Source organism: Erinaceus europaeus, chromosome 19, assembly GCF_950295315.1.
Source record: "Erinaceus europaeus chromosome 19, mEriEur2.1, whole genome shotgun sequence".
NCBI lineage: Eukaryota > Metazoa > Chordata > Mammalia > Eulipotyphla > Erinaceidae > Erinaceus > Erinaceus europaeus.
In genome coordinates this window covers 56,663,369-56,676,446 of record NC_080180.1, presented here as the reverse complement: position 1 = coordinate 56,676,446, position 13,078 = coordinate 56,663,369, and the positions used below count along the sequence as shown (strand labels likewise).

General features: G+C 49.2%; 2 protein-coding genes across 5 annotated transcripts in view; one reads left to right on the top strand and one right to left on the bottom strand.

The window, feature by feature from the left end:
• C19H4orf51 (chromosome 19 C4orf51 homolog) overlaps positions 1-11,905 on the top strand; it is a 76,362-nt gene extending 64,457 nt beyond the window's left edge. Inside the window, exon 6 of the mRNA XM_060179016.1 lies at positions 11,016-11,905. Coding sequence (XP_060034999.1) covers positions 11,016-11,054 — 39 coding nt within the window. The 3' untranslated portion in view covers positions 11,055-11,905. The remainder of the gene's footprint in view (positions 1-11,015) is intronic.
• The window catches only part of ZNF827 (zinc finger protein 827), a 200,550-nt gene that overhangs the window by 9,715 nt on the left and 177,757 nt on the right, over positions 1-13,078 (bottom strand). For all 4 annotated transcript variants that reach the window (XM_060178999.1, XM_060179000.1, XM_060179001.1 and 1 more), the window contains 3 exons: positions 5,511-5,648; positions 3,234-3,405; positions 1,773-1,939 (listed from right to left, as the gene is read on the bottom strand). In XM_060178999.1, the coding sequence (XP_060034982.1) occupies positions 1,773-1,939; positions 3,234-3,405; positions 5,511-5,648 (477 nt within the window). The remainder of the gene's footprint in view (positions 1-1,772; positions 1,940-3,233; positions 3,406-5,510; positions 5,649-13,078) is intronic.

The following is a 13,078-nucleotide window of genomic DNA, read 5'->3' as shown; positions in this document are numbered from 1 at the left end:
GTCATCTGGCTGGGTTTATCAAAACAGTTTATACTCTGACTAGAAATGGCAGTGTGAAAGGCTTCTACTGTGTTAAGAAAGAGACTCTGATGCAAGGAGCTGGGCAATATCACAAAGCATGAAACTTATCATGCGTGAGAACCTGGGATCCAGTCCCCTGCGCGGGAGCTTCACAAGTGGGGAGCAGGGGCACAGGCATCTCCCTCTCTTGCGTGATTTTTCTCTGCCTCTGTCATAATAAAAAGACTCAGAATACATGCATATGTACATATATATATATATATATATATATATATTAAAAGGAAGAAATAATTGTCAGAAGCAGTAGATTCACTGTGCAGCCACCAAGCCCTGGTGGTAATAAAATAAAATAAATAAAAGAAAGTCACTTTGATACAGTCTGCTCTTGGCTCTCCATGTGAATACTAGAGAAGGTTCTTCTCTTGACAAGGGCCTGGGACCTCCGAGAACCAGATCCTTTCTGGCGAGACTGTCTGAGTTAAGTATCCCAAGTCCAACTTCAGTCATTCGGGCTTCTATTCTGCTGGGGGGGGGGGGGGGCTGTGGATGGAGGAGGGAGAGGCTGGTTCTGGGGGGGGGCGGAGTCAGGTATATACTGGGGTGGCAAGGGGGGCTAGGGGAACAGGACTGTAATAGAGAGGAAAGAATGGCTGAAAGAAGACTTTTTTCCCTCCCTCCTTCCTTTCCTTCCTTCAGAGCACTGCTCAGCTCTGGCTTGTGTTGGTGCCAGGGAATGAACCTGGGACCTTTAAGTCCCAGTCTTTTGCAGGACCACTATGCTGTCTCCCCACCCAGTCTGACCTCTCTGTAGAAAGGCTGACTTTCACTCATCATGCCCTGGGCTCCCGTCTCACTGCCAGGCCACAGGCTGTGCCACAGAGCCTTCTCGCCCAACAAAGCTGCCCTCCGCAGACTTCCAAGTCACCTCCGCTCTTGACCTCTTGCACTGAAGCTGGCCGGGGGGGCCCAGAGGGGACCTTCTGCTCCAGCCGGGGACCTTCTGTCCCTGCCTGGGGCCCTCAGGAGCTGAGCGGTCACCAACCTGGGCTGGGGCTCTGAAAGGGCCTGGGGAGGAGGCCCTTCCTCATCTTCACTCAGTGACTCCATGTCACTTGGAACTGTCATTCGGGAGAGGCTGACGGTCAAGTCCACCTGTGACCCTCACTAAATGGGAGAAGTGGACAGAGTGGCCATGCCCGAAATGCAGGAAAGTGAGCTGAGCTCTAGAGCGCCCTCTAGGCCCTGGCCTGGCAGGTGCAGACTGTCTGCCCTCCCAACCCCCACAGACCCACCAGGCATCAGGGTTGCAGTTCCCAGGAGGGGAGTGAAGCCAGCAGGCCAGATGGGCAGAAAGCAGACCCGAGGACCTGTCTTGCTCACATTCTGCTCGGCCCTGAGTCCACACAGAGCACCTGCCCTCTGCCCCACCACTGCCAGTCTGCATCTGCACGCTTGGCTCAGAACCCCAACCCCCGCAGGCTCACTAAGAGGTTGGTGTGTGGTCTGACACATACCCCGGGCCCCCTCCAAACTCAGGGCATCCCCAGAGCTCCCTGGCTGGTTCCTGGGATGAGCACAAGCTAAGGACACAGCGACCTTCAGATGGGAGAGGCACGGCCCTCTTGCTGGACGTTGGCGTCGCGGCTGCAGGGGCAGGTGACTGTGCCATCAGGGAGGCGGGGACATCCATCCTCCCATGAAAGATGTGGCATCTCAGTGTGGTGGGAGAGGAGGCCAGGAGAGACCATCACCTGTGTGCTTGGTGCCAATGTGGGCCTTGATCTCTGCTTCCTCCATGGTGACAAAGTCGCAGGCGGTGCAGCAGATGGAGAACATCCATTGCTCCTTGTCCACGTGCAGCGACATGTGGCTGACGAACTGGATGTTGAGCTCGGTCTCGAACCCACACACGTGACAGCTGTGGGGAGATAGGGAGGGGGAGAGAGTGAGGCGTCTGCCTTCAGGGATGACTGGGAATGGGTGGCCAGTGCCCGGTATCATGTACCCGCCCCACGCACAAGGCAGTGTCACACCTGGCTGAGTGCATGCTTCACAGCGTGTAAGGACCTGGGTTCAAGCCCTGGTCCTCACCTACGGGATGGGTGGAGAGGGGGCACTTCAGGAGTGGTGAAGCAGTACTGCAGGTCTGTCTCTATCTCCCCTCTTAATTTCTCTGTCTTTATCTAAAATAAATAAAATATTGGGAGTCGGGTGGTAGCGCAGTGGGTTAAGCACATGTGGCACCAAGCGCAAGGACCATCGTAAGGATCCCGGTTCCCCACCTGCAGGGGAGTCACTTCACAGGAGGTGAAGAAGCAGGTCTGCAGGTGTCTGTCTTTCTCTCCCCTTCTCTGTCTTCCCCTCCTCTCTCCATTTCTCTCTGTCCTGTCCAACAACGATGACATCAATAACAACAATAATAATAACTACAACAATAAAAACAGCAGGAGCAACAAAAGGGAAAATAAATAAGTAAATAGTTTTTAAAAACTTAAAAAATAAATAAAATATTAAGAAATAAAAATTCCAGGTTCCTGATGCTACACACACGTCATCTGATTCCTTCAGGCAGGGAGGGGACAGGCAACCTGGTCAAGGTACCGGCCAGCTCTGAGGGCCCAGGACACCTGGCCATGGGACCAGGTGCTTCTGGGAATTTTCACATAGACCACAGATGGCTTTACAAGCACCAGAGCACCCCGCCCATGCCAATTCCTGACGGATGCCACCCATTCAGGAAACACTGATCTCCACGCAGCTATCTGCCCCCTCTTGGATAAGAGGAGGTGGACAGTGGGCACAGGTGTCCCAGCACCCTCCCCTACCCCAAAGAGCGATCACGGCTCAAAGCCGCTCACAGTGGGAAAGCAGAGTCCTAGGTACTCCAAGAGAGCACAGCTCAAGTGTGGTGCCGGCCGTGTTTTCCCACGGCTACTTCCTCAAAAGTTCCCTGATTCGGTTTTCCTTGTCTTTTTTATTGACCAGTAATTCTCGGGGAGCTACCAAGACAGGAGCTGGGGTACAAAGGTGATGGCTGTCCAGGGTCCCAGACTTCAAAGCTCAGCCCACTTCCCTGGTGATGAAGTCCACTCAGCCCCCTCCCCCACAAGCCGGAGAGGGGTCCTTGGGGCGGCCGATTCCAGCTGAGCCCCCAGGTACCGCAGTGGGGGTCCCAGCAGCCGGGCAGCGAGGGCCAGGCAGCGACAGCTCACCTGTAGTAATAAGGGTGCTTCTTCCCATCACCGCCGTCGGAAGTGACGGCGCTGACCAGGTCCTCGGCGTCCGTGCTCACCAGCTTCACCGAGTGCACGGTCAGGTGCTGGTTGAGGTTTGCTCGGCACTTAGCAGCGTAGGGGCACAGGTGGCATTTGTATTTTCTCTCCTCTGTGGAGAGGGAGGGGAAATGACCCAGGAGAGCTCAGAAAGTGGAACCCTGACGGCGTGCACGAGGCCAGAAGGAACCACTCCTCATTCCGACAGAGGTGGCATTTGTCATAGCGGTTGGGGTCCTGCATCTCTGAGGCCCCTGGCCCTGCAGCTCACGTCCGGGTTCATCGCAAAGAGAGAGATTTCTATGGGGGGGGGAGGTTAGGCAGCTAGCTCAGCTAGCAGAGTGCAGGACTTTCACACCTGGGGTTCTTCCCCAGTTAGGCCCTACAACTACAAGTACTGGAGTGGTGATCTGGCTATTCTCATCCTCCTCTCTCTCTCTCTCTCTTTTTCTCTTTCTCTCTCTCTCTCTCTCTCTCTCATAAAATAAATAAGTCTGGAGTAGGAAGCCCCCAGGCCCCACCTGCAGAGGGGAAGATTCATGAACAGTAGAGCGCTGTTATAGGGGTTGGTTTCTCTGATCTCTCGCTCTCTTCCTGTCTCTCATCTCTGTCAAAAAAGAAAAGGAGCAGGAGAAAGAAAAGAAGAAAGGAAGGAGAAAGTCGCTAGTAGGATTGGCAGAGAGACGGGAAGATACCAAGCCTCCGTGATAATCCTGATAGCAACAACAACAAGAATTATATTTGCATGAGAGAGACAGGGCAGGGCGGAGAGGGATACCAGTTCCAGGACACAGTTCTAGGGTGCTGAGGATTGAATGGTAACTTTTTTTTTAAGCATTAAATTTATTTATTCATGAGAAAGATAGAAGGAGAGAGAGAAAATAACCAGACATCACTTTGGTACAGGTGCTGCCGGGGGCTGAACTCGGGACCTCACGCTTAAAAGTCCAGTCCTTCATCCACTGTGCCGCCTCCCGGACCACAATGGGAACTTCTCAAATGCAAGTCCTGTGCGCTAACTCTGTGCTATCTCCCCAGCCCAGCCTGGTACTATCTGCTGGGGTGTGCCTTTCTTCAAGATAAGCTTCCCTTGGGGCTGAAGGAGGAAACACTGGATGTGCGTGCGTGTGAGCAGGGAGAGAGGGTCCACCATACATATTCCCTGGGTCCCCACCCCCGCCCTACCCCTTCCCCTACCCCTATCCCCCACCCACCATATTCTCTTGAGTTCTAGGTCTGGATCAGCTAAGAACACACACACACACACACACACACACACACACACACCTAATGAAATATGAAATTAAAGGGATGAGATGACTGTAAAGTCATCTAATTGGAAATGTTCATTCTACATAAATAAAAGAAAAAAATCTTGCAGTTATTTCCCTACTGGAAACCCACTCACAAAACCTGACAGTGCCCTTTCTGCAGTGGTGTTTGGATCCAGTGGATTAATCCAGGGCACTAAAGTGATCGGGGTGGGCTGTGCTTTCTTGTGGCCCTTAGAAGCAGAGAAGCCACAGCCTCATTTCAGCCTTGATTGTTGCTTTGTGCTAAAGGTCCCACCGCCCCCACCGACTTGACTTGTCAAATCACAGTAAGTAGGAACTTGCAACTTTTGGATAGAGCGAGAAACCTGTGTTGGGGGCTTGGCCTACAGAAAACACTGGTCATACCAAATCAGTTACACTCAAACATTTAAAAGTATCTGACCCTCAGTGTAAAACTGGTGTTTCATCTTCTCCCCCATGTTGCTTGATGCTTGCACCTGATTCTACCTTGCTTCTTATTTCTTGCTGTCACTTTGCTATGCTGCTACTGTCTGTTCTCCGTCTCTCTTTACTTTGACGGCGCTCCTCTGCCTCCCAGAGTTGACTCTTTACTTCACATACAAGTAAAGCCAGCAACCATCTTCCCATCTCTGCTGCTTTCACCTCCCACAACGAGATGGGGACACCAATAAGATGGGGTGCACCTCACCCCCTGCATCCTCAAGATGTCTACAGTTTGGGGGGTGTGACTCCGCAAGTTCTCCCAACACACAGAAAGCCCCATCTCGGGGGGCCTTATCTGAACACATCAGGGAACATGGCTTAAAAAGGTCAGGCTCAAAACACCCGCACGCTTCCTGTTATAATTCACTCCGAGACACTCAGCTTCTGGGTCACAGAGCAGCCGGGGAGCAGCGGGCATCGGGCAGTGACCCTGACTCACCTGTGTGCAGGGAGAGATGTCGAGATAACGTCTGCTGTCGACCAAACACTTTCCCACACACGTCACAGGGGAAAAGCTGGTCGTTGAACTTCCAGGACGGTAAGCCGTTTCCTGCCTCTAGCACGATCTTCTCTGTTTCTGGATCAAAGGAAGAAAGCCTCATGAAAACACCAGACAAGGCAGCGGGAACACAGGCCATTCTCAGGCTGTGCTTTAGCAGAGGTTTCCTTCTGAAAGAATGTTCTGAACCCTGCAAATAAGCGCTCAGTGACTTCTGACCTTCAACATCCCTCTAATACGGCCTTAAGAAAATAGAGCCATGCCTTACACGTGTGCTCTCATCGTGCCCAGGCTGACCGGCCATCCCACTGGCAGACACACAGAGAGATGTGTGTGCAGAGAGACAGGGAAGAGAGTGACTGGGGGAAATACCACAGCACTGGAGTTTCCCTCAGTGCTGTAGTACCTCTCATGCAGTGCCAGGGCTCAAACCTCGGCTGAGTGCATGGGAAGACATGAGCTCTGAGGACCTTCTCCGTATAAGTACCTTGCGCTAACCACTGTGTAACCGGAGCTCCAAGGACATTCTCCAAGCTCTGAGGACGCCTCTCCAGATCTAAGGACATTCTTGAAAATTGTGGAGACAGGTGTATTCCAACCTTAGTCACATCTCTAGTGTTTTTGTCACTAACGGTCAGCCGACCAGCCCTCCAGTAGGTGGGCACTGTGCTGGCCCAGTGTTACTGCTCCTGGGGTGAACCAGTGAGGGCTGAACTGCACACCAAACCTCCCAATATGGAGATTCTGCCACAAGACAGTAAATCAAGAATGCTGGGTCTCAGGGATGGATGTGAGAAGAAATGGTTTACGAGAAGATAAAAATATTTCATGGTGACAAGAGAATGTATAGACGTTCTCATCCTAAAGGAATGGTTGGATCCCTTAAAAAGAAACATACTTTTGCTGCCCTTTAGGAAGTTAAGTTTTGCCCACTGTTGTTGTTGTTATTATTATTATTATTACTATTATTATTATTTTGTTGGGAGGTTAATGGTTTACAGCACATTTGTTGGCAAGTGGGTACAGTTTCTCATTTCTTTAAAAAAATTTTTTTTATAATTTGTATTTATAAAATGGAAACATCAAGAAGACCATAGGATAAGAGGGGTACAATTCCATACAATTCCCACTGCCAGAACTCCGTATCCCATCCCCTTCTTGATAGCTTTCTTATTCTTTATTCCTCTGGGAGTATGGACCCAGGGTCATTATGAGGTGCAGAAGGTGGAAGGTCTCATAAGAGGCTTCATTAACCTGATTTCCCTGTCTGTCATATAACAAAGTGCTCACCACTCTATAGTGGGTCAACTCACAATCAGCATATTTTTAATTTTTAAAAATATTTATTTGTTTTGTTTTAATGAGATGGGGAAGGAGGGAGGAAGGGAGAGAAAGAGAGAGAGAGAGAGAAAGGCATACACTCAGCTCTGGCTTATGGAGGTATGGGGAATTGAACCTGGGACTTTGGATCTCAGGCACAAAAGTCTTTACATAACCATTATTCTGTCTTCCCCACCCACTTTCTCATTTCACCAAGATAGGGATCTGCCAAACACCTTCACCCCCAAATGTGGTCCATCACGGTGGACCAGGATGAAACCCCCCCCCCACCCCCACTCATCTCCCTGTCCTCCTTCCCAGAGTCCTTTGCTTTGGTTCAATACTAATTCAGTCCAAGTTTTGCTTTGTGTTCCCCTTTCTGTTCTTATTTTTCACCTTCTGCCCATGAGTGAGATCATCCCATCTTCATCCTTCTCTTGCTGGCTGATCTCACTTACCTAGATTTCAAGCTCCATCCAAGATGAGGTGAAGATAATGTCATCATTCTTAACAGCTGAGTAGTATTCCACTGTGTACACAAACCACAACTTTCCTAGCCTAGCCACTCATCTGTTGTTGGACACCTCGGTTGTTTCCAAGTTTGTTGCCCAGTGTTTTGGGCCATGCAGGGTCCTTAGCAGCTCACAGACTGCCTCAGTGAGGACAGCTGCATACTACCTGCTGGGCCACCAGTGTCTATGTGTCCCTCACATTCATACACCGAGCCCCTGACCCCCCACGACAATGGTATCAGGGGGTGATGAGGTCATGAGGCAGGTTCTCCCCACCAAAGAGATTCGTGCCCTTATGAGAGAAGCCCCATAGGGAACAGCAGCAGCCTGCAACCTTGTGCAACCCTGATCATGAGCCTCCAGTCTCCTAGACTGTGAGGCTCGCATACCTGTGGTGTATAAGCCACCAGCCTGCGGTCTCGTTATGGTAGCTGGAACAAGACGCTGCACCACAGAAAACTCTAGAATGTGGAAGCACCGGCCACTGGGACTCCCCATAGGGTCCATCGCATCTGGGACAATGGAGCACACAGCAAGTCCCCTGCATGTGACTCACAGCCATGACCAGGATGAGAACGTCCATACATTCTCTTGTCATCATGAAACATTTTTATTTCCTCTTAAAGGCACAGAGAATTTTTCTCCCCTGTACTTCTTCTCCTTGAACTATGATAAACTACACCAACATTCACTCCTTCTACTGTGACTTAAGGACAGAGGGGCAGGACAGAGGGAGTATCGGGAAGAAGGGAGAGGGGTCACCTGTCTGGCCACTGAGAGACCCTGTGGCCTCAGACTGGGGAACAGGACTGTATCCTTTCTGGGCGGGCTGCCTGCCTCTTTCCCTAGAGATTGTTGCATATCTTCCTCAAGCCCAGTGAGGCTTCTTCACAGAAGCAGGTGCTGCTCAGTGATGACTCAGCATAAGATCAAAAGGCTCAGACCACTGGTTAGAGATGGCATCAGAGAGGAGGACCTTACTTCCCACCACGTGGCTAAGACTGCTCCCCACCGGGAGATGGTATAGGTTTTATACGGGATAGGTTTCCATTTGGATGCAGGTTTGCCAGAGTGGCATGGAAGGAAAGAAGAGACAAAGTCATGTGTGTGTGTGTGTGTGTGTGTGTATGTGTGTGTGTGTGAGTGTGTGTATGTGTGTGTATGTGTGTGTGTATATGTGTGTATGTGTGTGCATGTGTGTATGTGTGTGCGTGTGTATGTGTGTATGTGTGTATGTGTGTGTATATGTGTGTATGTGTGTGTGTATGTGTGTGTGTATGTGTGTGTGTATGTGTGTATGTGTGTGTGTATGTGTGTGTGTAGTATGTGTGTGTGTGTATGTGTGTGTGTGTGAGTGTGTGTGTGTGTTGAAATTACAGTCTTGTCAACAGTGGGCATTCACCAACAATTCCATGGATGATGTCTCTGTGTTTGTTAAACATTGGTCTTTTGCCCCTAGGAACATAATTTAGACTTCTAGCTCCTTTCTACCCTAAAATCCCTATTCTCATCTGCTCTATTCCTACTCTCTTGTTCTTATATTAAACATTTTGTCCTGCTTTATATCTTACTGCCATTCAGCCACCAAGTTGCAGGTGCTATATGATCCCATCCTGAACTCCCTAAGGCAGACAACCTCACCAGTGTCCAGGAAGTCCACCTCTCCAGAGCCCTGCCCCACTAGGGAGAGATAAAAACAGGCTGGGGGTGTGGACGGACCTGCCAACACCCATGTCTAGTGGAAAAGCAATTACAGAAGGCAGAATTCACACCTTCTGCACCCCAAAAAGAATTCTGTTCCATACTCCCAGAGGGGAAGAAATGGTGGGGAAAAGATCAGAGAACTTTGAAACCCAATTCCATAAGGACCAGGAGAGAGAAGAGGGAAAAAGGAAAGACATTCAGCAGTAGTAATAGGTGCAGGTGTGACTTCAAAAAGAAGAGAAGGCAGGACCATTGAAAACCAATGGACAAACATATATATACAGATTTAGTTATAGAAATAATACAGAGTTCCGGAGGTGGGAATTGTATGAAGTTGTACCCCTCTTATCCTTTGGTTTAGTCAATGTTTCCTTTTTATAAATGGAAAATTAAATTTAAAAAAAGAGAAAGAATTGTCAACTCATTTCTGTGATCTTGGGAGAACTACTGCAGTTTCCAGTGCAGGGAATGGGGACACAGAACTCTGGTGTTGAGAATAGTGTGGAATTGTAACACTGTTATTTTGTAAATCACTAAAAAACAAGGCAAGACAAAAACACATAAACAAACAAGACACGTGGTCCTTTGAGCTTGAAGATGAAATACTGAGTCTTCCTATTCAAGCAGGCATGGAGGACTGAGCAGCTATAAACAGACAGAGTGGAATTGGGGACAGGAGAGAAGGGAGGTACAGGCCAGGGAAACCCTGAGGACAAGGACTCCCCTCCAATAATGGCCCTCGAGTTCTAGCAGAGCACACAAGTTTGCAATCCACACAGTGCTCCCACTGGAGGACGGACGGCAGTGATGATGACAGGAGAGGTCGAGAGAGTACAGGGCCTTCCAGTCCAGCCCCAACAAGGAAGGATTGTCTGGGCTACATACCAAAGCAGGAGAGGCAATTAAAACCAGAGAAGTCTCTTAATCATGCTTTCAAGTATTACTCATGCACTTGAGCTGAAGCATCATAGAAGGGCAGTGCTCTCCCACTGGCCTCAGGAAACTATTACAACTATGAAGACCACACAGGGAGGCCCCACAGCCATGGCGAGGCTGGCCAGGGGGGTCCTGAGGGCGGCCACTGCTGTAGCCACATCCCTGTGACTACACGTGAATCCCCCACCCCCACGCATTGTAGACAGGAGTTCTAACACAACCCAAGTACTGTGATAGGATGACAGGGAATTGGTGGAAATGTTTGCAGTTCTGAGACACAGCCCCAAAGGTTCTACATCCTTTTTTGTTTTTTATTTAATTTTAATAAGATAGAGATAGGTATAGAGATACAGAGATAGACCAGAGCACTGTTCAGCTCTGTCTGATGTTGGGGCTGGGGATTGAACCTGGGACCTCAGAGCCTCAGGCTTTTTAAAAAATTTTTTAAATTTGTTTTCCCTTTTGTTGACCTTGTTGTTTTTATTGTTGTTATTTATGTCATTGTTGTCGTTGGACAGAGAGGGGGAGAGAAAGACAGACACCTGCAGACCTGCTTCACTGCCTGTGAAGCGACTCCCCTGCAGGTGGGGAGCTGGGGGCTCGAACCAGGATCTTTACACCGGTCCTTGTGCTTTGCGTCACCTGCACTTAACCCACTGCACTACCGCCGACTCCCTGCTTTTTAAAAAAATGTTTATTCCCTTTTGTTGCCCTTGTTGTTTTATTGTTGTAGTTATTGTTGTTGTTGTTATTGATGTTGTTGTTGTGGATAGGACAAAGAAATGGGGAGAGGAGGGGAAGACAGAGAGGGGGAGAGACACCTGCAGACCTGCTTCACACTCAGGAAGCGACTCCCCTGCAGGTGGGGGAGCCGGGGCTCGAACCGGGATAGCCTCGGGCCTTTGTATCACCACTGTGCTGTCGCCCAGGCCAGGTGTCCATCCTTACTTCTTCCATGCTCATTCTCTTCCAGATAAACTGCCTGGCAGACACTACTTACTGGTTCATTTGACAGCATCTCCCCCCTCACACACACACAGCTGGAGGGCCATATGCTAATGCTAACATTCTGGCCAATGAGAAGGCATCTACTTTGCAAATAAAACGAAATGTGATATGGAGCATGAGGTTGAAAGCTGACCTGCTGGGCAAAGAGGTAGGGAAAGATGGAGAAAACCCATGATGGCATCTTCTAGCACCTGAAGGAATGACAACCACACACCGCAGACCTGTTACTTTATGAGGACAATGAACTCACGGTTCATTCACTGTTGATTGAGTTTTCTCATATATATATTTTTGAAACCAACTGACTTTGATTGAACCAACATCACAGCATCTTGTAAGTTTCAGGTATGCACTATTAAACATCAGTGAGTTCGCGCCCAATTCTCCCTTTCACCACACACTTGACCTCTTCTCTTATGACATCCCTCCCTGCTGCCCCATTAGTCTTGGTCTCAGGACCTGTGGGTGTTAGGTTCCAGCTCCTGACAAGCTTGAGGGCTTTGAGCCTCCCAAGCCCCACACCCACAGACCTCCTCACAGCCGCCTTCAACAGCACCCAGTACACAGCCAGCTGAGGACGTTTCCATTTTAATGAACTTCTTTTGTTCTGCTAGGAAAAACATATATACCACTTAAAATTTCTTTCTGAGTATCAAAAGTCTGGCTCCTAACCAGATCTTTATTGAAGCATGAAATAGCACGGAAGACCACGCATATCACACATGGCTTAGAGGTCAGGCCTGGAGTCACAAAACAGCTCGGGGTAGAGAAGACACTTCTCTCCTTCGTCCCACACCTCTCACAGTATATATCTCATTAATTTACTTGTCTGTGAATGGATGCTTAAGAATGCCTTAATTTTTATGGTGAAAATACTCATTTAATGTGATTTTATTTCTGTTTTTAAAGTTTTATTTATTATGAGAGGAGAGAAGGTGAAGGAAAAGAATAAGAGGAGGAGGAGGAGGAGGAGGAGAGAAAGGGAGAGAGAAGTGGGAACCAGAGTATTACTCCGGCACATGCAGTGCCAGGGACTGAACTTGGGACTTCATTCTTGAGAGTCCAGTATTTTACCCACTGCATCATCTCCCAGACACTGTGTTTAACACAATTTTCTTTTTTTTAAAATATTTATTTTATTTATTCCCTTTTGTTGCCCTTATTGTTTTATTGTTGTAGTTTTTATTGTTGTTGTCGTTGTTGGATAGGACAGAGAGAAATGGAGAGAGGAGGGAGAAGACAGAGGGGGGAGAGAGAGACAGACACCTGCAAACCTGCTTCACCACTTGTGAAGCGACTCCCCTGCAGGTGGGGAGCCAGGGCTCAAACCGGGATCCTTATGGTCCTTGCGCTTTGCGCCACCTGCGCTTAACCCGCTGTACTACAGCCTGACTCCCTTAATACAATTTTCTAAAGATAGGGTTTCAGAAAATGTATGTGGTTTTTTGTTTGTTTTTCCCCCTAAGGTTATGGTGATGCTGGGGATTGAACCTGGGAGCTTCAGGACTGAGAGTCTGTTTGCATAACCACTATGCTAGCTTCCCCACTTTAGGATTATGTCTCTGACAAAGGATTTTACTTCTTATGTTCCTGCACCTGGGATAGCCACACATTGCTTTTTATTTTTATCATTATTATTATTTTTTATTTTTTACCAGAGCACTGCTCAGCTCTGGCTTATGGTGGCGCGGGGGATTGAACTTGGGACTCTGGAGCCTCCGGCTGGAGAGTCTCTTTGCATAACCATGATGCTATCTACCCCCATCCCCACATTGCTTTTCAGACACTTCTGGCCTTCCTTTGCAGTCAGAGCCATAGGTACCCAGAGCAGACTTCTCTCCCTACAGCGCAGCAGAAGGAGCAACCCTGGGGGCGGGGGCAGGAGCAGGGTGGGCAGGGCAGCCAATCCACCTCAACCACCAACAGGAGGCTGGGCCTCTCCCAGGCTGTGCTTCACTAAGGCTCTCTGTCGTCATGGCGACCAGAAGAGGGAAGCCAGAGACACTGCAGACTCCAGGACCCAAGGGC